Source organism: Schistocerca nitens, chromosome 11 (assembly GCF_023898315.1).
Source record: "Schistocerca nitens isolate TAMUIC-IGC-003100 chromosome 11, iqSchNite1.1, whole genome shotgun sequence".
NCBI lineage: Eukaryota > Metazoa > Arthropoda > Insecta > Orthoptera > Acrididae > Schistocerca > Schistocerca nitens.
Genome location: NC_064624.1, coordinates 75,697,361 through 75,723,031, shown reverse-complemented (window position 1 = coordinate 75,723,031; position 25,671 = coordinate 75,697,361). Strand labels below are relative to the sequence as shown.

Genomic DNA, 25,671 nt, shown 5'->3' with positions numbered 1-25,671 from the left:
TTCTGGTATGATAGCAGTAAACAGATGAAGGGCCCAAACATGTACCACGTTGCCAGGAGGATAATAGGATGCCCTGATAACTGGTTCCCAACAGACAGCTTAACCTAAAGTAAGACGACTCATATTGTGCAGTTGCAAAAAAAGTGAGAATAACTTAAAAAGTTCCAGAAGTAAATATCAGTGGGCACTCATTACATGAAATCTTCGAAGAGCCTCTTCAAGGAGCAAGGGTATGAAGTACTTAGTTGCTAATAAATGAACTCCATAATGGAATATGTGGTTAACAATTAGAGTGTATTGTGGTATCACAACCACACTACTTGATGGAAGAGCAATATCAATATAAAGCATTTATACCTGTGCATATATCAGAATAGAGTTCAATATATGGAGTCTGTAATAGGTTTCCAGTGGGCATTAGGCAGAAAATTGAACATCCTCAGCTATTACAAAACTTTTTTAGGCAGTCCTTTAATCTATACAAATATTTGGACGGAGGGATGCAATGTCTACGTGGTTTTTTCTTTGCCGGTATGTAGGTACTGAACAATGTTACAGAAGTGTTCAGTTGGAGCAATAAATAAAAACACGCTTTAGTAGTGTAAGAGGAGAGCCAGTGTATTTTATTTCAAAGTAGTCACTGTCCCATTTTTAAAGTAATCCAAAGAAATGTTCATAATTGTTAGTGTGAAAGGATCGGCACTAGTCTCAATTATTTATCGTTAGTATACTTTAGAGAAGATATCTGCAGTGGCTTCGTTGGGGCTATTAATCTATATTTTGAGGTGTTCTTCATCCCTGAAAGTTTTTATTTCTTTCAACTAATGTACAAATGAATGAATGCATGAATGTCATTAATTAAAATGTGAAACTTCTACAATGAGGAAAGTATGTAATCTTGGAAGCCATGTTTTAACCTGGCATGGGACATTAACTCATTCTTCACTGCATGTGATAGGACACATTCTGCTGATACTAAATGTAAGAATTTTCTCATGTACAGAATCAGTGCATGTAATGCCTTTACAGTGATAGTATTCAAGCTAATCAACTTCATGTCTTCAAAAGTGGTTTTATTTTTCTCTGTTTCTTTTGGTTACAGTTATACATTCCTGACTTTGATCCTCAGGCAATTAAAGAGGAGGTGAGTTACTATCATACATTAATGTCTAATACGTCTTTCTTTTCCTCGTAACTCTCTCTCTCTCTCTCTCTCTCTCTCTCTCTCTCTCTCTCTCTCTCTCTCTCTCTGCTTTAGTTTTTATCTATGTGCATGATTATTGGTTTGAATTTTGGAGGGCAAGGAGTAGTACTCTCAGACGGAATTACATTTAACTGCATGTTAAGTTTTTTTATGCAACACAGTGAAGACGGGATGGAATTCAAAATTGCTGCAGCATATACATTGTAAGATATGAGATATTGAATATCAGAAATATCACAGATAAATTTCTGTAGTCTGGTTAAAATAAATTGTTAGTTGATTTTGGTCACTTGCTACTACAGCTTTGGTACAGTGCTTGCTAGCTAATGCTCGGTTATAGGTGACACACAAACTTGGCCAGTAAAGTCTGTTAAGTGCTGTTAGTTGCGTGTAACATGGGGCAATGTTGGCAGCAGCTGCTGTGAGCTATGACAGGACTGTGAGATGCTCTGTCAACAACTGATTTTACGTGATCCATGACTGAACTGGGGCAGATAATCTGTTTTCTAGCACTGAATTTGCACTCTTGTCCTAACCTAACAACAATATTGGATGTGCAATATAACTGAGACAACAGCAGTCAACCTGTAGCAGAACTTTTCATCACACTTGCTTTGTTCACAGCGATTAAAGCTAACCTCTGTGAGCAAATTCACCACAGAAAAAATTGTTTCAGAACTAAAAGCAAACTACTTTCTCATTTTCACCTGAAACTATCCCCACACAGGTTACATGAGCTGACATGTTACCAACAAATGAACAGTACTGGTTAGTACTCAGTTGCAGGTAATAGGTATCACAGGAAGCTTCAAAATGAAAAAAGAATCATGGAAAGGAAAAAGTCAAGGCAAATAAAGAAGTCAGTACAATGATGAAAGTAACACAGCAAAGGATTATAAAGAAGAAATTAGATTTCAACCAGCTAATTGAATAAAAGTAAAAATGTTGTTTTCATAAAGATTCAAATATAAACAGTTTTAAAGCACTTGGCAAGATTCACACCCATAACCATCTATTTATGAGGCATGAAACATGACAACTGTACAACATCACTGCTTATCAGTACAATGTTATATTTATGACTCTGAAGACCAATAGCAGTGATTTGTTGCCTTTAAGTCCTTTGGCTTAATGTAATGTTGTACAAGGCTTATCTAATATCAGCCGACATCTGTGGTGGTGATAACTGTATATGTGGTTCTGAATTGCATCTTGTGCAAAAGGATTCAATAGTGCTTGGTTAGTATGAAATGTGCATATTTCCCTCCCTCCCTCCGTCCTCCCCCCTCCCTCCTCCCCCCTCTCCCAACCCGCTGCCCCCTCCCCCTACCCTCCTCCAACCCGCTGCCCCCTCCCCCTACCCTCCCCCAACCCGCTGCCCCCTCCCCCCTGTTCCCTCCCCCCTGCTCCCTCCCCCCTCCCCCCTCCCCTCCCCTCCTCCTCCCCCTCCCCCTCCCCCTCCCCTCCCCTCCCCTCCTCCACGCCCTCCCCCCTCCTCCTCCCCCTCCTCCTCCTCCCCCTCCCCCTCCTCCCCCTCCCCCTCCTCCCCTCCTCCTCCCCCCTCCCCTCCTCCCCTCCTCCACTCCTCCCCTCCTCCCCTCCTCCCCTCCTCCCCTCCTCCCTCCTCCCCTCCTCCCTCCCCTCCTCCCCCTCCCCTCCTCCCCTCCCCTCCTCCCCCCTCCTCCTCCCCCTCCTCCCCCCTCCCCTCATCCTCCCCTCCCCCTCCCCCTCCCCTCCTCCTCCCCCTCCCCCTCCCCTCCTCCCTCCCCTCCTCCTCCCCCTCCCCTCCTCCCCCTCCCACCTATCCCCCTCTCCTCCCCCTCTCCCCCCTTTCCCCACTCTCCCCCTCCCCCTCTCCCCCCTCTCCCCCTCCCCCACTCCCTCTCCCTCTCTCCCCCTTTCCCCCCACTCCCCCCTCTCGCCCCACTCGCCCCTCACCCCCCTCTGCCGCCTCTCCCCCCATCTCCCCCCTCACACTCCTCTCCCCCCTCACACTCCTCTCCCCCCTCACACTCCTCTCCCCCCTCACACTCCTCTCCCCCCTCACACTCCTCTCCCCCCTCACACTCCTCTCCCCCCTCACACTCCTCTCCCCCCCTCACACTCCTCTCCCCCCCTCACACTCCTCTCCCCCCTCACACTCCTCTCCCCCCTCTCCCCCTCTCCCCCTCCCCCCTCTCTGCCCCCTCCCTCTCCCCCCTCCCCCTCCCCCCTCTCTGACCCCTCCCTCTCACTCTCTCCACCTCCTGCCTCCCCCCTCTCTGACCCCTCCCTCTCACTCTCTCCACCTCCTGCCTCCCTCCCTTTCGCTCTCCCCCTACCTGCCCCCCCTCTCTCTCCCCCTCTCTTCCCCTCGTTCTCCTCCTCTCTCCCCCTCTCCCACCTCTCCCCCTCCCCCTCCCCCTCCCTGCCCCCTCTCCCCCTCCCTGCCCCCTCTCCCCCTCCCCATCTCCCCCTACCGCCTCTCCCCCTCCCTCTCTTCCCCCCTCTCCCCCTCCCCATCCCCCCCTACCGCCTCTCCCCCTCCCTCTCTTCCCCCCTCTCCCCCTCCCCCTCTCCCCTCTCACCTTCTCCCTTCCCGCTCCCGCCTCCCCCTCCCGCTCCCCCTCTCGCCTCCCCACCCGCCTCCCCACCCGCCTCCCCCTCCCCCTGCCTCCCCACCCGCCTCCCCCTCCCCCTGCCTCCCCTCCCGCCTCCCCCTCCCCCCTTCCTCCCCCTCCCCCTCCCCCTCCCCCTCCTTCCCCCTACGCCCCTCCCCCTCTCTCTCCCACCCCCTCCCTCCCCCCTCCCTTTCCCCCTCCCCCCTCCCTCACCCTCTGATAACGGCTAAAGGACTTCGAGAAGGAAGAATATCTGAACTGCTGTACTCAACTAAGTATACTGGTGTGTGGTGAAGATGATAAATATTGGACCATAAATCCAAAGGTTTAAGGTAGTAGCATCAGTGCCTCTGGCAAACTGTGAGGACTGAGGAGTTCCATTTTTGTTTTGAATCCTCACTAAACACTGATTCCCAGATAACTGGTTGGGTAAGATAGTTAAAATGTCAAAGGATGTCAAGGGCCACTTCCAGTAGGACTTGTAAAGGATTGGTGTTCAAAGTAACTTTGTGGTTAAGTTTAACATGGGGCTGCAAATTATAGTATGACCTTAGATGTTTCACATCTGCTGGGGAACTACCAGATGTGAGTTAGTTCCACGTTCCATTGATTGTTCACGTGATTTCCATTAAAATAATACACAATATATGTCTGTTGTTGACATTGAAACAGTGTTAAAAACTGTAGGGCTCACTTAATACACAGTACTGAGAGTGAGAGTATGCAGTACTGAGAGTGGGTGGAAGTAGAATATTGATAATAGCAAGATGTTTAGAACAGATCTTTAGACAAATAAAACCACAACATTTTGAACTACAGATGTATTGAAATTGAATTGCAGAAAGTAATAGCAGTTTACTGCACTGTAAAATAAATATCACTATTTGTTGAGTGGATCCACCTGGCTGTTAGAATCATTCTTCTGTCCCTAGAAACTAAGAAACAGAATAAAAGAGTAGGCACCACAGACTTTTGTGCATAAACAAGAACTGCAACATATAAACAAAATAATCTTCGAAATTACCATTTCTGCAAAGTAAACCTTAGCAAATAGAAGTTATGCAGAATCAGCAAGCTACTAACATTTTGTGGACTGATTAGTGATCTTTTCTCATTGATAATCGGCCCTACTAACCTAAAATTTCTTTCCTTAAATGCATTTGCTGCAGGTATTATTAGCAAAGATTGAGCTAATCTGAAGAGTCTTGGAAACTGTTTTTCATGTACACTCCTTTATGCCAGCAGCTCTGCTGGATCTTCATTTTCAGAGTAACTTGCTAAGAAATGTGCAATTTCATCTTTTATATTGCTTTTCCTCTTGCAAGAATCATCTACATGTATGTTATCTACCCCATTGCCACCTCAACTGTTCTTTGGTTCCATTGGGCAAAGACCACCTTCCTTGACTGGAACTGAAACACACACACACACACACACACACACACACACACACACACACACACACACACACTATTGTGTTACACTGACAGCACAACTGTGACTTACCATCCTTTAATGCACTATATGTTCTGCACACTGTACTATGCACTTCCTGTCTTTCTTCTGGCTTTAGATTTTCAGATTTTGAATGTTAGGACAAAATATGCTGTGAAAAGATATTTGTTACAAATCTTTATTTTCTCTTTCAGAAGAGATTCTGTCCTTTGCTTAAGCGCTGTGATTTCTGTCTGCAGTATAAAATAAGACCTTAACAGTAGTCTCCTTTGGTGGCCATAAATGCTTGTTAACAAGGAAGTAGAAGGAATCCATACTAGTAACTCTAGTTCCAAGGATGTTGTTGATGTAGTTTCTGGAACAGACAAGTGGGAAATCGTATTGTAGTACATTACCAAAACAAAAGGGAAGTTGGATGCTTGTCTGTTTGAAGCTTATGAGTGATGCATTAAAGCTTCGAGAGGAAATGAATCAAAGCCGTAGTTAGCCTCTGTTCCAGCCTTGTAATTGATGCATTTGATTCCATACTGATAATGTGACTATGAACTCCTCCATGACATTTGCCACAGACTCTGTTATATCAACAATAGTATTCAAACTGATATCCATTATGGACTTTAGTGTTTTGGTGACAAGTTTTCTTAAACTAGTTTTTTTAAGTAATTCATGATATTCCTTGAAGTTATTAGTGTGAGTGTTTGTGACACAAATTCTTTGATAAATTTCTCTTCAACTAACACGTATCTTAGCATTGTTGCAATGCAGTGTGGTATACAGAAAAGCCGCTTAAACGACGGAAGTGCTGACTTGATATTAGCTGTGTGGTCTATTACAGATATTCCACCTTCTGAATAAGTGCCACAAATTCCATCTTCAAAAAGAAATCCCAACCTGCATGAAATATGATTTAATCTGGATTTCAGGAGTCATAGTGACCAGTAATGGTAACGTATTCAGTTTTAGTGTATTCGTCAGACCATTAATCCATTTCAGAGGCACATGCATTGGTTACCAAGCTACTTTTGGTTTCCTGCTTTGATTTTTTTTTAGTTTCCTCAGAAATATTGTTATATTGTTGACAGATGAAGAAGGACATTAACATTTATGCAGGGAGATTTTGCATACTTTACACATATACCTGAAAAGTCCTGACGTAAGTTCCTGAACCCTTCACCTTTGACAGTATTATAGGAACATAGGTCCTGGGCATAGAGTCATACGCAGCTAATAATGATATTAGATTTTGTTCTTGAAGATGGCAATGAAGTGTTTCTGCGTCTCAAGAGTTTCTCAGTTTTAATGCATTTGCACTTTTGTGCAGCCTAATTCTTACTTAATAAACAGGTTAGGAAATGAACAACAGACCTTACTGATTCAATGATTCGGTATGATTCCTGACACAGTGTCAGTGGTGTCAAGGATGGTGAACAGTAACATGTTAAGAGACCATTCATAATATATCTGGAATGTCTTCATGCTCAAACTCTATTAATCTGAGCTGTCTGATTGATTTGTGTGTCACTTGGCAAAACAATACATCCATGGTGTGGAACAATGTAGTAGTGGAGATGAGCCCAACAGATTATAGATTTTGGCTATGTCCCTTTAATAGAATAGGGACTGAATTGTCTTCCTGGTGATTTTTTACATGTGATTAGCTTGCATTTTACCCGTATAGTTAGTTGCAAAACTTTTTTTTTTTTAGAGGAAATGTTTATATTGCAACCACACCACTATTGTTAACAAGTAATCAGTAGATTATAATGTAAATAATAAAATTTTAGTAAAATACTACATAAACGGGAATTTGATAGTTTTGTGCCTACATAGTACTTGCACTTTGAAGGAAAAGTGGTCATTAAACAAGAGAAAATATTTGCATTGGAGGGTTCTGTAAAAACAAGTGGGACAGTCCCACTTTTCTCTATTACAATGTCCCTAGACCGCATCATAGTGTCATGTAACTGAAAGCCAGAAAGTTCATTTCGGTGTTAAGGATTTGATTTTCTACTACTTGAAATACGTCTTTTGAAGAACGTATGTTATATCTTCTCAAAATAGGCAAATCAAGAAACTCCTTCCAACTCCGTGTTCTGTTAGAACAATAAATATATTGTGCACGATTAAAGCATTTTTATTTTAATTTCAGGTGTAATCTTACATACAACATTCACACTAACAGCCCATAGTTAATCAAACTAAGAATGTTGTGATACTAAATGTTGATAGTCAGTATATAAGAAGTTGTCCTTTGATTTGGTATTAAGTTTGTTCTTACATTTGCCAAAATACTACAATGTCCATTACTTAGATTATAAGTGACTTCTGCATAATATCCTGTGTGGAGTTTCAACACGTAAAGGTCTCTTTCACTTCATCAAACTACACTGAAGTGCCAAGGAAACTGGTATAGGCATGCATATTCAAATAAAGAGATTTGTAAACAGGCAGAATACAGAGCTGCAGTTGCCAGCACCTATACGAGACATCAAGTGTCTGGTGCAGTTGTTAGTTCAGTTACTGCTGCTACAGTGGAAGGCTGTCAAGAATTGAGTGAGTTTGAACATTACAGTCGGCGCATGAGCAATGAGACATGGCATCTCGGAGGTAGCAATGAACTGGGGATTTTCCTGTATGACACATTTCACAAGCGTACTGTGAATATCAGGTATCTGGTAAAAGATCAAATCTCAAATGCCACTGAGGCCAGAAAAAGATCCTTCAAGAATGGGACAAAGACTGAAGAGAATTGTTCAGCATGACAGAAGTGCAACCCTTCTGCAAATTGCAGCAGATTTCAGTGCTGGGCCATCAACAAGTGCGAACCATTAAACGAAACATCATTGATATTGGATTTTGGAGGTGAGGGCCCGTTTATGTACCCTTGATGACTACACGACATAAAGCTTTACAGCTCGCCTGGGCCTCTCAGCACCGAAATTGGACTGTTGATGAAACATGTTGTCTGGTCAGATGGATCTTGTTTCAAATTGTATCGAGCATATGGATGTGTATGGGTATGGAGACAACCTCATGAATCTATGGACTCTGCATGTCAGCAGGGGACTGTTCAAGCTGGTGGAGGCTCTGTAATGGTTGGGGGTGTGTGCAGTTGTAGTGATATGGGATGCCTCCCAGAATTCTGTTCAGAAGAGATCTCCACCTCCTTGTACTCTTATGGATTTATGGATAGCGCTGTAGGATTCATGGTGTGAATTCCCTCCAGCTCTACTTCAAACATTGGTCTAGTCCATGCAATGATATGTTGCAGCATTTCTGGGAGTTCGCAGGCGCCCTACATGATATTAGGTATATGTACCAGTTTCTTTGGCTCTTCAGTGTATCTTAAATGAATTACTGTTAAAATCAGGTATTGTAAACATATCCCTTGTTGACTGCACCGTCTTTATTACCATTATATTGCATTTTAGCAGCATTTTCAGAAGTTCATGAGAGTCACAGTGTACACATTATTACAGATTATTGATTCAATTGTGACTCTCTGACTAGCATGCACAATATATCGCCTAGCTCGTGGATGTGGTAGTAGGTGCCTTTCTAAGTGGCAAATTGTAGTTACAGCCTGTAAGAGTTGTACGTGTTCTCATACACATTCCTTATCAAAAAAGGGAAGTACACGTTAGGGGAGGATTAAACAAAATGAAACTACATGGTTTGTGAGGGTATGTGTTGTTGTTTAGGTGCTTACAGAATTGAGTCAAATTTACAGACAGGGTGTATATGCTCTGGGGCAACTATGAAATCTGGGAAAAACCTGGTAATTTTTTAGAATTCTTGAAATTTTTCATTGTTTTAGTACTCAGTTAAATGTTTGTAATTTTAACTGGTGAGAACCAATAAACAGCAAAATGTGTCAAAGGTTTTACGATGAAGACTGTGGTATACTTCATAACAATAAACTGCTGCCAATGAGCTTGACATCACAATTGTTTACATTAATTTCGTTTGAGCAGTTGCCAGGAGGCTCACATGCATTCAGTTACATTGCTTATGGGCAGTACCTTTTCCCACTTCTGGCTACTTGAAGAGTGGCAGTTCATGTATCATCAGTAGTAACAAGTGGCCAGATGCTACCTAGAAAACTTTTTCTGGCATGCCCAAGCTGCCAGATTTGTGCATGCGTCGAGCAGTCTGGGTTGTAGTGGGGAGAGGGTTAGCCTCCACATGAGCCGTGTTTACATTTAGTGATTTTGCTGTTTTCTTCTCATTTACTGTTGTGGCGTAACAAGCTTGCTACGCCACACTGAGGAGGAAGCCGGAACGCACGCGTACACACACGCCGACTGGCGTCAAGTCTGGAACAGGATACGTTATGACTGCTATAAAGAAAATACGTAGCGTTGGAATATACTTAACTTTTAATGCTTCCTTTGGTATACAGCATTCTTGATACAATTGAGACTCGTAAAATACATGCACTGTTACAATTGGCGTCATGCTAAGTCGTAGCCATTAACTTAGCTGAAGGCTATTCTAACTGTCTCTCGGCAAATGAGAGCAAAGGCTTCATACGTCTAGTCGCTAACAATGTCGTCCGTACAACTGGGGCAAGTGCTAGTACGTCTCTCGAGACCTGCCATGTGGTGGCGCTCGGTTTGTGATCCTGACAGTGGCGACACGCGGGTCCGACATGTACTAATGGACCGCGGCCGATTTAAGCTACCACCTAGCAAGTGTGGTGTCTAGCGGTGACACCACATTCCTCCCCCGCAAATTGGCGAACGGTCGTGGTATAAGGCTTCCGCCCGCCGTGGGGAGGACCCCATGTTGACGTATGCGATGAGGTGGGGATCCTAACAACAGGCGAGGCTGTGCCACCCGCACCCGGCCATTCGGTCCGAGGGGAGCTAGGAAACGCCTGAAAACCTAGTCCAGGGTGCACGTCAACATGAGGTGTATGCGCCCGTAATGAGACAGGAGGGGCCGAAGGGTCGACCTCCATGTGGTCGGGGCACCCGACAGGCGAAGACGACATCTGGTCCGGAGCGGGCAAGAGTTCCATGGCGGAGGACATCTGGTCACGGGAAGCGAGCGACGGCGCGTGACCCAGGGAGGCGCTTGGCGGCTGCAGCGAAGCGTCCACTGCGGGCGGCGGCGGCTGCGGCAGCTGCGGCGGCGGCGCGACGGCATGGGGCAAAATGGAAGGCAGCGTCGGTAACACCTGGGGCTGAGGCGAGCCAGTAGATGGGTCCCCAGGGCGCTGACCGGACGGCACCATCGTTGAAAGCAGACGGGGAGCGGCAGAACCCAGTAGACGATAGAGGCGCAGCTGATTGAGATGCCGACGCACCTCACCAGAGGCCCCCAAAACCAAATACATCGCGCGGCCGAGGCAGCGAAGAATGCGCCCTGCGAGCCAACGCCGTGAACCGCGATAGTTGCGATAGAAAACAACGTCGCCAGGAGCAAAAGCAGGAGTCTGCCGCTGCACAGGAACCTGATGCGGCGGATGCAGCAAAGACATCAAGGTTCGATGAGGACGACCATGGAGCAACTCAGCCGGCGAGCGACCATCGCGGGGCTGAGAGCGATAAGAGGACAAAAAGAGCAATAACGCGTCCTCCCAAGAATGCGACTCTTTCAATTTCAACATCTGTGACTTGAAAGTCCAGACCAATCGTTCAGCGGCACAGTTTGACTGAGGCGAAAACGGCGCGGATGTCAGATGTTGAATACCATTGGCCTTGCAGAATGACTGAAATTCTGCGGACATGAATTGTGGGCCATTGTCGGAAACAATAGTCTGTGGTAGACCTTCAATGCAAAAAATAGCAGACAACGCTTGGATGGTGGCAGATGACGTCGTGGAAGATATCCGGACAACGAAAGGAAAATTACTGAAGGAATCCACCACAACCAACCATCGAACATTCCAGAAGGGACCAGCAAAATCGATGTGTAAGCGTTGCCAAGGGGAAGTGGCTTTCGGCCATGCAAAGAAATTCCGCGGCGGTGCGGATTGTTGTTCGGCACACGCCAGACAAGAAGAGCACATATTCGTAATCGCAGCATCGATTCCGAACCAAGTACAGTGCTGACGAGCAAGTTGTTTCGTTCGCACTATACCCCAATGTCCGTGGTGAAGAAGCTGTAAGACAGAGGACTGTAACGAATGTGGGACCACGACTCTGGATTGATCATTATCCGAACGCAACAACAAAACACCACGTCGTACAAAAAGTCTCTCCTTGTGAGCAAAAAATCGGCAAACCAGCGGATCCTCGATCCGTGACTTTGACAAAGGCCATTGCATAGCAACAAAACGCAAAACAGTAGCAAGGACAGGGTCAGCAGCGGTGGCTGTAGCTACACGACGAAAATCAATTGGAACGATTCGACCACATCATCGGTTTCCGAATCAATGAACATGCAAGCAAGTTCGGAAGAATCGAATGCTTTATCCTCAACAACCGGCAAACGGGACAACGCATCAGCGTTTCCGTGCTTAGCAGTGGACCGATACAAGATATCGTAGCGGTACTGCGAGAGAAAAATAGACCAGCGAATGAATTTCTGCGCTGTACGTGGAGGTACAGGCTTGTTCGGATGAAAAAGCGATGTCAAAGGTTTGTGGTCTGTGATGACGGGAAAGTGACGACCATACAAGAAATCGTGAAACTTTGTAACACCAAACACGAGAGCTAAAGCTTCTTTCTCTATCTGTGAATAATTTCTTTGCGCTGACGAGAGCAATTTGGACGCAAAGGCAATAGGACGATCATGCGAGCCATCTTTGTGCGCAAGCACAGCACCGATCCCGAAATCCGAGGCATCGACCATCAACAAAAGAGGTTTCCGGGGATCGAATGGCGTAAGGCAAGTATTAGAAAGCAACGCCGATTTCAACTGGCGAAAGGCGTGTTCGCATTCCGTCGTCCAGATGAACGGAACACCTTTACGGCGTAAGCGATGAAGCGGAGCTGAAATGGAAGAAGCGCACGGCACAAACCTGGCATAGTAATTAATTTTTCCCAACGCACTCTGTAGCTGCTTCACATTCTGTGGCGAAGGTAACTCCTGTATGGCGCGGAGGTGCTCTGGACTCTGATGTATGCCTTGTGCATTTATGACATGGCCCAGATATAGTAAGTCACGAGCAAAAAACACACATTTGTCCTTCCTCAAGCGAAGACCATTTTGCCGCAATACCTGAATTAATGTTCGTAGATTTTCTAAATGTTCGGCTTCTGTCTTTCCGGAGATCACAATATCGTCCAGATAGTTTGCTGCAGTAGGGACCGACGCACAAATAGTTTGTAAATATTGCTGAAACAATGCAGGGGCGGATGCACACCCGAATGGCAGTCTTTTGAATCGATACAATCCAAGATGCGTGTTAACCACCAATATGCGCTGGGATTCGTCGTCCACAGGTATTTGCAAGTACGCATCTGCGAGGTCCAACTTCGAAAAATATGTTCCCGGGCACAGTTTGTCAAAAAGATCTTCCGGGCGGGGCAAAGGAAAAGGAGCAGTCACAAGTTGTGGATTCACAGTTGCCTTGAAGTCCACACAAAGCCTCAGTTTTCCGGAAGGTTTTTGGCAAAATTACTAAGGGTGAGGCCCAGAGAGAAGCCTGCACACGTTCAATTACACATTGAGATTCTAAATCGTGTAATGTTCTGGCGACCTCATCACGCAATGCGTGGGGAACATTGCGCGCTCTGAAAAATTTCGGTTGCGCGTTCACTTTCAGTTCCAAATGTGCTTCATAGTTCTTAGCGCAACCAAGGCCCGGTGCAAAAATGTCTGCAAATTCCTCACATAGACTAGAAACACTGGCTGAAGGCACAGTCTGATTCACTGATAGGACCTGATTTACGATAGACATGTTAAACAACTGAAATAAATCTAAACCAAACAAGTTCACTGCAGTAGAAGAACGAAGAACGTAAAATGACACAAGTTTAGTTTGTCCCTTGTATGTGGCAAGAAGGCTGCACTGTCCTAACACAGGTATTTGCTGTCCTGAGTAACTATTGAGCTGAACATTTGCGGCACGCAACGGAGGTGCGCCCAGTTGTTTGTACGTGGCGTGATTGAGCAATGAAACTGCAGCTCCGGTATCGAGCTGGAATGGTATCACTTGTCTGGCAAAGTCCAAATCTACAAAAAGTTTATTGTCCTGCTGACGACAAGAGCGACTGTCTCTTGCAATTTGAACTGATACAGGTACAGAAGCACTTGCGACTTTACGGGATATCCGGCGACGTCGACGCACACGTTTTGTGGGACGAACACAGTCACTGTTAGATAAAGTGTCACTGGACGGGTTGGAATTAACTACATGAATGTCCATGGGCGAAGGTCCACGAGCCTGATTGTCCTTGGTTCGATTCCGGCGCGAAGCAAAGGGCCTGGAATTGTTGTGAATGTCTGATCTAAGCTTTTTCTGGCAAACACTTTGAACATGTCCTTTCTTATGACAGTAAAAGCAAATAGCTTGGCGTGACGGGCAATTTTCACGCGAATGTCTAGTTGCACACCGCGGGCATGATTTGAGCACGGCATTGGCCTGCTTAGGTGGCACACGTGGCGGTGCGGACGTGCGCGAAGGCTGTTTACAGTTCCGCGCAGCGCGCCCGGCGGGCCGGTTAATGTGACACACTGATGGCGAAGTTTCAAATGATTCCTGAGCAAAGTCAAGTGTGTCTTGCCTATCTAATATGTCTATCACTTGTTGAAGGGAGGGATTAACTAGTTTCAAAATCTGTTCCCTTATGCGAACATCAGAAACGTTCTGTGCTATTGCATCATGCACCATAGTATCTGAATACGGAAGTCCACAGTCACGTTGAAATGCACACTCCCTAGTAAGTCCTTGCAATGTTGCAACCCACTCCCTATTAGTCTGACCGGCCGTACGTTTTGTACGAAAGAACGTATACCTTTTTGCAACGACATTGACTGTTTCTTTGAAATAGGCATCCAAAGCAGACAAAATTTCTTCATAGGACAGAGTTGCTACGTCGCGCCGGGGAAACAATTTCACTATCACACGGTAGGTGGACACACCGACACAAGAAAGCAAAAACGGCTGCCACTCATTACCTTGAATTCTGTAGGCGGCAAGATGGAAGCCAAACTGTCGGGACCATTCTGTCCAAGACTCGTGGGCTGCGTCAAAGCTACGAAACGGAGGTGCAACGGCATGTTGTGGCTGCGGTAGCGATGAAGGGGCGGCGGCCGCATCGTTTTGCAGCGCACGTTGACCCTGGACGAGCTGTCCCAGGGCATCCAATAACGCCTGCGTCTGCTGATTCTGCAAGCGATAAAATTCGGACAGTACATCTGGAGATTGTGGCGAAGCCATGACACAAGCAAATTAGTGCAAATTAGTGCAAATTAGAAAGAACATGTTCCGTTAATCCTCGGCGCCAATCTGTTGTGGCGTAACAAGCTTGCTACGCCACACTGAGGAGGAAGCCGGAACGCACGCGTACACACACGCCGACTGGCGTCAAGTCTGGAACAGGATACGTTATGACTGCTATAAAGAAAATACGTAGCGTTGGAATATACTTAACTTTTAATGCTTCCTTTGGTATACAGCATTCTTGATACAATTGAGACTCGTAAAATACATGCACTGTTACAATTGGCGTCTTGTTAAGTCGTACCCATTAACTTAGCTGAAGGCTATTCTAACTGTCTCTCGGCAAATGAGAGCAAAGGCTTCGTACGTCTAGTCGCTAGCAATGTCGTCCGTACAACTGGGGCAAGTGCTAGTACGTCTCTCGAGACCTGCCATGTGGTGGCGCTCGGTTTGCGATCCTGACAGTGGCGACACGCGGGTCCGACATGTACTAATGGACCGCGGCCGATTTAAGCTACCACCTAGCAAGTGTGGTGTCTAGCGGTGACACCACATTTACAGTTCTCATGTCAAATGAAAATGCAATGGGTTTCTTTGATTGGTAACTGGCAAGTGAATTAAAATACATTCACATAATTATGGAAGCCTAAAATATGTTATTAGTTTCAGTTTTTCTTATTTTATTTCCATGGTTTTTGGCAGTCAAGCATTAATCACCTTCCAGGACAATGAAGTTATTTTTATCAGCTTGTTAAATAAATATGGCTTTTACTAATCTTTTCCACAGAGACAGTCAATTGAATGGAATCAGTGTTTCACTCCACACAATTGGCTAGTTTCATCTGTTCATTGACTGATGACCTTAGATGATCAGGTCCATAGGTCTTAGAGCCATTTGAACTGTTCACTGAATTTCAAGTGTACATTTTTATCTTCTGTCATGTATGGCATTATGCCATAATAAAGAACCAAACATGAGATAATGCTGTACTGGTACTCAAAGAAAATTTGCATCCTGAAAACCACAGTGAAAAGCTGAATATCAGGCTAGGCGTCCTATTCCATTTTTAATCTGAACATTTGAATGTGCACTTTAAGCAGAATTATGCGTTTAGTATGGTTTACAAAATTCTGATGCTCCAGTATCATCTGATGTTCTATTTCTCTTATGATGTCAGCGAACACACACACACACACACACACACACACACACACACACACACACACACACACACACACGAACATGCGAGCTTCCTATGTCATTGTAGTTGCCCATGCACTGTAATGCATGTTTTCTGGCTCTTTCTGGAAACTGCTGAAAAGAACCTATTTCTAATAAGTCACAGGAAAATATTGTGAATGGTACCTTGAAAAGTGTACTTTCAAAGTAAATTTCTTTTTATGCAAGATGAATTATGTTATGTGTGAGGATGTGCAATGAATTTCTTAAATCACAGGGTGTTGACTCTCATTTAAAACTTGACAATTGAGGACTAGCCACTTAAAAGAATTTTGAGCCCAGGAGACCAGACATTAATGTCATTACGTAAAGTTTTACTTTCACATTTGTGTTATGTATCTTAAAATGTAACACACGCAAAAAGACCAATATTATATGTGGGAGCTTAGCTTTTCTTGTAGCTACATTACATACATTAATTTAAACCATTAACTTTTCCTATTTGTGTGTTCATGCTACTTAAGTGATACTGCTATTGGCTGACTACATCACATGTGGTATGCTCTGAATATCTGCTGTCATTCACTGGTGAGATCACATGATATAAGCTATGATTGGCTTCACAATTCAATCTTGATTTCAATGCTTCAGAAACTAACATGCTGTGTTTGGTGAAATTCGAATTTACGCTTGCATAATACAAATATGAAAATATGCAGCATAAAATTTGGTGCACATCAGATATTTCCAAAACCTTTTTTGCGAGTTTTTTTGTTCTCTGAATGCCAGGAAGTTCTGCCTGGAGTATAAAACCTTTATCATTCAAAGGATTGATATTTTTACAGTTCTGAGTGAAAGTATACTGTCACTTATCATGGAAGAAGTGTATTTTTCACCTTGGAAGAAGTGTATTTGAACATAGGAAAAAGTGCTTCTTTTACAGGGAAATCCGGGAAAAATCCAAGAATTTTTTTTTTGTTTTGTTTTCTTTTCTGCTTATAAACCCTGAAAGAACTTGAACACCATAAAGCTGTTGTATCATCATCTGAAGCAAGCTGGCCCACAACAGTTGTAACCTAGTCCTTGGTATACAAGGCCTTGATAGAGTTGACATTTGAGCTGGTCCCCACACATTGTGTTCAGGACAGATCTGAGGATGTTGCTCGCCACAGGAGTACTTCAATCCCATGAGGACAGTCCAGAGGCACATTACATGTATAGTCAAACTTTGTACTTTTGTAAAATGGCGCCATAAGACTGTAGGTTGGGTTTTAACATATGACACAGTATTTCTGTGACATACCGTTGTGCTGTCAGAGTTCCCTCACTCATTACCAGCCATTACTTACGTCATACCCATTGGCTCCTCGCTCCCTGACAGCAGGAGTAACACCATTGTGCCTTTCTAAAATATCAGAGGACTGAGACCTTTTCCCAGGTTGCCACCATACTCACCAACGAGAGCCATGTGGGGTAGTGCAGAAATGTAATTCATTGCTTTATACAATGTGACACTGTTCATCATCAGACCATGTTTCCTGGTCACAGCACTCCTCCAAATGCAGCTGTTTGTGTTATGGTGTTACTGGCAGTCTACACATAGAGCAGTAATTCCATAGTCGAGACCGAGCGAGGTGGCGCAGTGGTTAGCACACTGGACTCGCATTCGGGAGGACGACGGTTCAATCCCGTCTCCAGCCATCCTGATTTAGGTTTTCCGTGATTTCCCTAAATCGTTTCAGGCAAATGCCGGGATGGTTCCTTTGAAAGGGCACGGCCGATTTCCTTCCCCATCCTTCCCTAACCCGAGCTTGCGCTCCGTCTCTAATGACCTCGTTGTCGACGGGACGTTAAACAACACTAACCTAACCTAACCATAGTCGAGCTGCTGCTAGTCTCTGACAAGTGGTGCTAGATGACACAGAGTGATGTAGGGAGTCCGTTATTTGTTCTTGGATGGCAGATGCTGACGTGAAGCATCTATGAGTGCTGCTTGTGCAATACAGTAATTCTTCCTTGTGGTGGTTAGACTTCATCGACTGGAACCTTGCAAGTATACCTGCCCCCCAATTCCATGCAGTCCAGCATCAGGTAATTATTGCATCTGAATGCAGCACAAATTTTGATATTGCATAGTTTGATAAGCTAACCAAATGGAGGCCCACAAAGGCACCTCATAGTCATCACTCAGCATCTTGCAATGTTCTTGCCTGTTATATACCCTACCAGGCCAGTTAACAATCAACACTATTGTACTCCGATCACTGTTCTGCTTGTCACAGAAAAATAAAAATTAATCATTTACATACCTGCTGGAAGCATGTACTTTTTTCACATTTCTTCCATTGACTCAAAGTATATGACTCACTCCATTGTTGTGAAACATTACTTCACTCACTCAGACATTAACTGCTCACAAATTGAAGATTTGTTCTCCATGTACACTTTGAACGTATTCCACACATGTATTCAAAACTGTAAAAGCTGGTGACTTTAGATACATGTGGTGAATTCGTACTGATACAGGGTGTAAGCAATAATAGTTTACAATGTACCAGAGCAGTATAGGAGAAGTAATGATAAAACAATTTGAGTTAGGAAATTTGTGCTCACTCAGACCCGGCAAAACCTCAATTTATCTCACAAAAACCACAGAGCATGCACACAACATGTGACTTGAATATCCTCTGATTTTTGTCTATGTCCAGGTTAGATGGCTATTCCATTGACATAGTTAATTTAAAATTCCTGTGAGCATAATGAAAGGAAAAAGGGTTTTGTAAACGTTATGCAAAAACATATTATATTTATAATTAGATGTAAACTTAACTCTTACTAGCACAACAGTTTCATAGAAAGCAACCAGAAAACAAAACAATTTTATCATTAATTGTGTGCCATTATTTCATAATATTTTGTGCTAAGAATTATATGAACATCAGTTTTGCATCTTTAAAGTGCAAGAGCAATGGGTTCTGATATTAAAGGCCGATTTTAGACAAAATCTCCTGTGGCAGCATACGCGCTGTAGCTTAGTGTGTATGTAGGCCAATTTGAGGCTGTTTCTTGTCTTGATGGACCACAAGTGTCTTATTTCAGTGTGTTTGTCTGACTTCCCATACACTATTCTGATACATTGTAAACAGTTACTCTTTACTTCCTGTATATTATTGCGTGTTACAAAGGTAGTTAATTTTAGACCATGGAAATGAGCAAAAGTATAATCACTATGTGGTGTGTGATTTGTTTTTATGCTGCATCTGTACATGCTATATAATTCCACATCCACATCCATACTCTGCAAGCCACCTGACGGTGTGTGGCAGAGGGTACCTTCAGTACCTCTATCGGTTCTCCCTTCTATTCCAGTCTCGTATTGTTCGAGGAGAGGAGGATGTTGGTATGCCTCTGGGTGGGCTCTAATGTCTCTGACTTTATCCTCATGGTCTCTTCACAAGATATATGTAGGTGATTCCAGATAATGCATTGCATAGGAGGGAACCAACCAACTGAGCTTCTCCAACATATAGCATCTGCAAAGGCCTAAAAGTGCAGTTAATGCTGAGGTACATGTTGCTGTGTCACATGTAGATAAATAGTACAACTGCTCCTACCAGTAGTTCTGATTTTGATAGACTGGAAGAATGTTAAAAATAAACCAAAGAGACAAATTGTGAATGTAAAAAGTGTGTGTTGTAGAGCAACCCATAACAGTTTAATATGAAAAAGATAGTGACTTTGAACGCTATCTCCAAAAATCCTACAGCCTAGTCATATTATATAGTTACGGTTTAACTGGCAGTAAATTAAGACAAAAGCAAGAGTGTGCCAAAGGCAGCAAAAGAGAACTGTTACTTTGTCAGCGTAACATCTTGGTGAAGAGCGTTGGTCTTCTCCAAGATAAAGATTGATGTTCATGAAGTAAGAACCGAGGCCCAAAAATTGCCACAACTACCTATCTTTTCTCCAGAAATTGAAGACTAGGAGACTTCAGTGGTCACGTCATATAACTTGCATGCCTGACCATATTTTTAACTAACTGACAGATTTTCCAACTACTCGTTGAAGTAAGTTTTTAAAATGACAGGATAGAATACAGATAACACTGTTTCTGGAGGCAGGATGTCAGGTCTGAACATAAATTTAAAGGTCTATAAATTCCATGACGTACAATACAAAAGTGAAAGAACTTTCTAATTCTCAGCAAAGACCGATGTGTGTTGTAGCATTGGGATGACATCATGTCAGTACGTGGTAGTAAATGATGCATCAGGAAATTGGCTTCATTACATTTTCCTTTGAACAGAAGATTGGAATCATTTAAAATTATGATGATACTCATAAGAACAAAGGTGTGTAAATGTCAACTGATTTTATCGAGGAGGATAAAGAACTAAATTTGGAACCAGAAGGTGCTGAGAATTCTGCATGCATTCATTTTATATACATACTGCATGTGGTGTAAAAGTATGTCATCTGCTAATTGAGGAAGGTGAATGATGCATTACAGTTAATTAAACATCGATTACCTGGTTGAAATTTTCCATTAATGTTGTATTATTGCACTTTTCTTTTCTTTAGTTATTTGCAGGCCATCAGGAGTAGAATCTGAAGAGTTGTAGCTATATGTATAACAATACTTGCTGTGACTCTTCTTGATATCAATTCTTTTGTGTACTACATGTTTGTCATGGGAGCCTAAAATTCACATTTATTACAAGTGTGAATTCTTTTAGTGTACATAAGTTGACATAGACCCTGCCCTAAAAAAAATACATCCTGCTCTCTTGTATTTTCAGACAGGGACTAGGCGTGCTGCCTTAGGGAAACATTGAATATACAGGATGTTACAAAAAGGTACGGCCAAACTTTCAGGAAACATTCCTCACACACAAATAAAGAAAAGATGTTATGTGGACATGTGTCCGGAAACGCTTCATTTCCATGTTAGAGCTCATTTTGGTTTCGTCAGTATGTACTGTACTTCCTTGATTCACCGCCAGTTGGCCCAATCGAAGGAAGGTAATCTTGACTTCGGTGCTTGTGTTGACATGCGACTCATTGCTCCACAGTACTAGCATCAAGCACATCAGTACATAGCATCAACAGGTTAGTGTTCATCACAAACGTGGTTTTGCAGTCAGTGCAATGTTTACAAATGCGAAGTTGGCAGATGCCCATTTGATGTATGGCACGGTACGTTTGTAGTGAGACAGATTTCCTGAATGAAGGTGTCCCGACAGGACGACGTTTGAAGCAATTGATCGGTGTCTTAGGGAGCACGTAACATTCCAGCCTATGACTTGCTTCTGGGGAAGACCTAGAATGACGAGGACACCTGCAGTGGACGAGGCAATTCTTCGTGCAGTTGACGATAACCCACATCACTGTATGGAGAGTGCTACGGGAGAACCAGTTGTTTCTGTACCATGTACAGCATGTGCAGGCACTATCAGCAGCTGATTGGCCTCCACGGGTACACTTCTGCGAATGGTTCACCCAACAAAGTGTCAATCCTCATTTCAGTGCAACTTTATCAAATTGTAAATTTGCACTATCAACATGTGTGGGCTGACGAGAATCTGCACGCAATTGTGCAATCACGTCAACAACAGAGATTTTCTGTGAACGTTTGGGCAGGCATTGTTGGTGATGTCTTGATTGAGCCGCATGTTCTTCCACCTACGCTCAATAGAGCACGTTATCATGATTTCATACGGGATACTCTACCTGTGCTGCTAGAACATGTGTCTTTACAAGTACGACACAACATGTGGTTCATGCACAATGAAGCTCCTGCACATTTGAGTTCAAGTGTTCGTACGCTTCTCAACAACAGATTCGGTGACCGATGGATTGGTAGAGGCGGAACAATTCCATGGCCTCCACGCTCTCCTGACCTCAACCCTCTTGACTTTCATTTATTGGGGCATTTGAAAGCTCTTGTCTACGCAGCCCCGGTACCAAATGTAGAGACTCTTCGTGCTCGTATTGTGGACGGCTGTGATACAATATGCCATTCTCCAGGGCTGCATCAGTGCATCAGGAATTCCATGCGATAGAGGGTGGGTGCATGTATCCTCACTAATGGAGGACATTTTGAACATTTCCTGTAACAAAGTGTTTGAAGTCACGCTGGTACGTTCTGTTGCTGTGTGTTTGCATTCCATGATAAATGTGATTTGAAGAGAAGTAATAAAATGAACTCTAACATGGAAAGTATGCATTTCCGGACACATGTCCACATAACATATTTTCTTTCTTTGTGTGTGAGGAATGTTTCCTGAAAGTTTGGCCGTACCTTTTTGTAACACCCTGTATTTTGTTTTTAATTATATAGTTCAGGATCAACTTACACAAATATTATAACCAGTGTTGACTTACGATCGAGCAAGTGTGACCATACCTTCCCCAGGCCTTGAATTGAATTGACTTAGTTGCTTAAACATAGTCCTACACTTTCATTTTTACTGCACATTCAGGTGCTTCTTGACATATTTCTTGTTATCTAATAATATCCAAATGTGAAAGAAGCAATAAATCCTAAGGACTGACTAGGAGTTTGTAGCACAGCATTTAGTCCCTTAGACAGAAGGGCACACAATACAGTCTTATTATATTAATTTTCACTTGTTATTCATCATGGTCTGCTAGTATGTTAACAATGAGTTTTTTGAGACTGAGCTGTTTCTACGAAAATCTTACGAATTTGGGTGTGGAAAATTTACTATTTGAATCAATTTGTAACAGTAGAATTATGTTTCCAACTCATTATTTTCCCAGTTTAACATCGCTATCAGCAGACATGATGAAGTCAGAAGGGTAGTGCTGCAGAAACCTGACATGGAAGTCACATGTAGCATATAGTATGGGTAGATCCACTGACAGGGGTGTTTACCTACGGGCAGCTGTAAGCCGAATAGGCCAGTGCTTACACTGAGTTCAACTGTTGTTCCCATTGCCTTGCACATCATGCTGAGTGTTGTTTAGTGATCAGCTGACAGCCTCCCATGCCAGCTGCATGCTGGGTTATCCTCATGCACATCTCTACGATGGTTCAGACTTTCCATTTCCTGTAGACTGATTTATGGCAAGTTTTCATTTCCTCACACGTGGTGTATTCCCCACTCATTGTTGAGCCCATTTGAGCCTGTTAAATGTTCACACCTATAGTGTAATGCAGTAGTGTTGCCACTCCGGTGCAAATACTAAAATGGTGACGAGGAACGTTCTTATTTATTTGATGCCCCTATTTTTTGTTTCCCTTTTCCCCAGGGTTAATTTTGGGCCACCATGGACCCAGCATGTGTGCAATACTGGCAGGAATACAAAAGAAGCAGCAAAGAATGACGACATCACTAATGAACCAGAATGTAGAGTTGCTTCAAGAGCTTGCCCCACCAGCAGCAAACTACACCAATGGTACAGGTTTTTTTCTGTACCCACAAAGCCTATGGTGCTGTTTGTTGGTTTTGGTCTTCACCACAAGTGCCCTGGGCAGTAATATGTGACCTTTATTGCCGACTTTCAATGTCTATTGCTTAAGTGTAGTTTTGTGTGTCCCAGATGTGCTGTCTCTTATACAGATTTGCTGATTCGGGTTGTGATTGTCTACTTAGTTCATGATTCTGAAATTCAGACTAGGGCATTAACTTTGCCCAAAGTTTCTTTAGACAACATTGCCAATTTAATGGACTCATTTTGGATGACGATGGTGGCAAGGATGTCATTTCTGCTAATTGGTGGGCGTGCAGTTTGGTGAGTATGGTAAATGACCTCTGGTGCCCTGCAGATGTCCTGGCCTGCAGTTAGTAGTGACATCAAATGTCTCATGTGGACTTGTGGGGCTTCTGCACAGAACCAGGCTGCATAAGCTACTGTGCCACTTTCTTTCTTGTCCAAATCAGAGCACCCCTGGGATAGGGGGCACGTCACTTGTGTGTGTTTGGTTTTGGACAGTAATGTGATTGTTGATGATCATTGCATTGTCCAATTTCCTGCACATAGCCGAACTGTCCTACACAATTTAGATTGCCACTGTTCAGGCATTATTGATTATTTTTGCCATTGAGAGTTTCCACAGGACCCTGGTATCCAATAATAGTAGGAAATTTGTGTTGCAGGAGTTTGAGGTCTTTTGTGTCTGCAATGGGATTCAGTATCTCACTACCACACCATTTCATCTGACATCTAACTCAGACATGGAGTGCTCTGTGCATACATTTAAGTTCCCCATGAAGCAGCCGGTGTATTTCTCTTTCCACAGCAATGCATTGTCAAGCTTTCTGGCTACATACCGGGTGACATCAGACAACAAACGCAATCTGGCAGAATGTTTGCATGGGCACACGCCATGGGGCTTCTGTAATTGTTGCACCCAGAGTATCATGCTGTGTTTTTTTTTCTTAGGGCTGCTGTTTGGCTCCAGTTCTTCAGCCAGTGGCAGGGGCGTCTGCTGGGTATTTTGCTGGGGCACAAAATTTGGCAGTTGTTTGTGATGGATGCCAGTTGGGACAGCAGACCTGTCATGCAATCAGTTGTGCCTGCACCCTGTCGTGACTTCACCACCAGTCTTCTGGTCGTCTAGGTGACAAGATTGGTCATGAGATTGTTTGATGTGTGGACTCCTACTGGCAGCAGTGTGCTTTCCCATTGTCCCCCCTCCACACCATCTGCTGTTCTCCCATTGCCTAAAGCCTTGGGCCTAGTGAAGTATGCACGTGCATCTTCTAATGTGGAGCCAATGGATTTTGATCAACTCCTCCTCCTCCTCCTCCTCCTCCTCCCCCCTCTTCCTCCCCTCCCCCCCTCTGCTTTCACCTGTGCCTCCACCTCACTTATCTTTCCTCCACTGCTGCTGGTGGACCCCTGTTGGCTCCTCAATTCCATGCCTTTCTGCTGTAATCAATGTTGTTTGCATTGCCTGTTTTATGAGCTCATTCCAATGCTGGGTTCTCTCTTTCTGCAGTAGACATAGTGGTCAAAGCCTGGCTATTGTCAGTCTTACTTGCCTTTCTTGGGAGGAGGTTTTAGTATTCCCACTAGTGGATGTTGTGATAGAGGCAGATACCCTTGCCTGGATAACACTTCGTACTAGTGTGTAAGCCACCATGGAGGACACATGCAGTGAAGGGTATGGGCGGATCCATAGATGGAGATGTTAATTTGTGGACAGCTGTAAGTCAAGTGGGGCAGTACTTACACTGAGTTCATCTACCATGGACCTTGCCTTTCACATTATGTTGAATGTTGTTCCTTAGTGCTAAGCTGACGGCCGCCCATGCCAGATGCATGCTGAGTTATCCCCATGCTTGTCTCTGTAATGATTTATTTCTGTTTTCTGTAGATTGACTCGCGTGATGATTTTTTGTTTCCTCTCATGGGGTTCTTTTCCCCGGTAATTATCAAGGCGTTGTTTGCCCATGTAGTGCCCACACCAATAGTGTATTGTAGCAGTGTTGTAACGCCAGTGAAGCTACTAAGCACAATTTGAATGTTTTAAGAAATCTACGTTGAACTTTTGTGATGGGTTGCTCAATAGTGAATTTAGATTCCTCATTAAGAATTGAAATATCCCAGTTGGGATCCATGGATTTTCAACATTTATAAAGGAAATACTTTTACATGGGTTTGTGTTATAATCTGTACCAAAAATTGGTTGTTTCAATACTCCACCTCCTATTTAGCAATACCTGTTTTCATAATGTATGAATAAAGAAATGATTCTAGCTCACAGCTAAGTACAGTAAATTCTTATTGTGCCGATAGCATAACCAACTAAAATTTGTCTATGGAATATAATTGAAAAGAATGATGACATTAGCAGGACTTTTTGAGTGGCTGATATTAAGTTACATAATGTGTGTATCTTGTTTGTAGATGTTACTTACTGCTA

The 25,671-nt window shown here is 43.7% G+C and overlaps 2 protein-coding genes across 52 annotated transcripts in view; both read left to right on the top strand.

The window, feature by feature from the left end:
• The window catches only part of LOC126212861 (zinc finger protein 83-like), a 1,762,073-nt gene that overhangs the window by 694,063 nt on the left and 1,042,339 nt on the right, over positions 1 to 25,671 (top strand). For 29 of the 50 annotated variants that reach the window (XM_049940318.1, XM_049940313.1, XM_049940312.1 and 26 more), the window contains one exon: positions 1,103 to 1,144. The exons of the other annotated variants lie outside the window; for them this stretch is intronic. In XM_049940318.1, the coding sequence (XP_049796275.1) occupies positions 1,103 to 1,144 (42 nt within the window). The remainder of the gene's footprint in view (positions 1 to 1,102; positions 1,145 to 25,671) is intronic. 50 annotated transcript variants of the gene reach the window in all.
• The window catches only part of LOC126212871 (zinc finger protein 664-like), a 576,054-nt gene that overhangs the window by 316,827 nt on the left and 233,556 nt on the right, over positions 1 to 25,671 (top strand). The window lies entirely within an intron of this gene.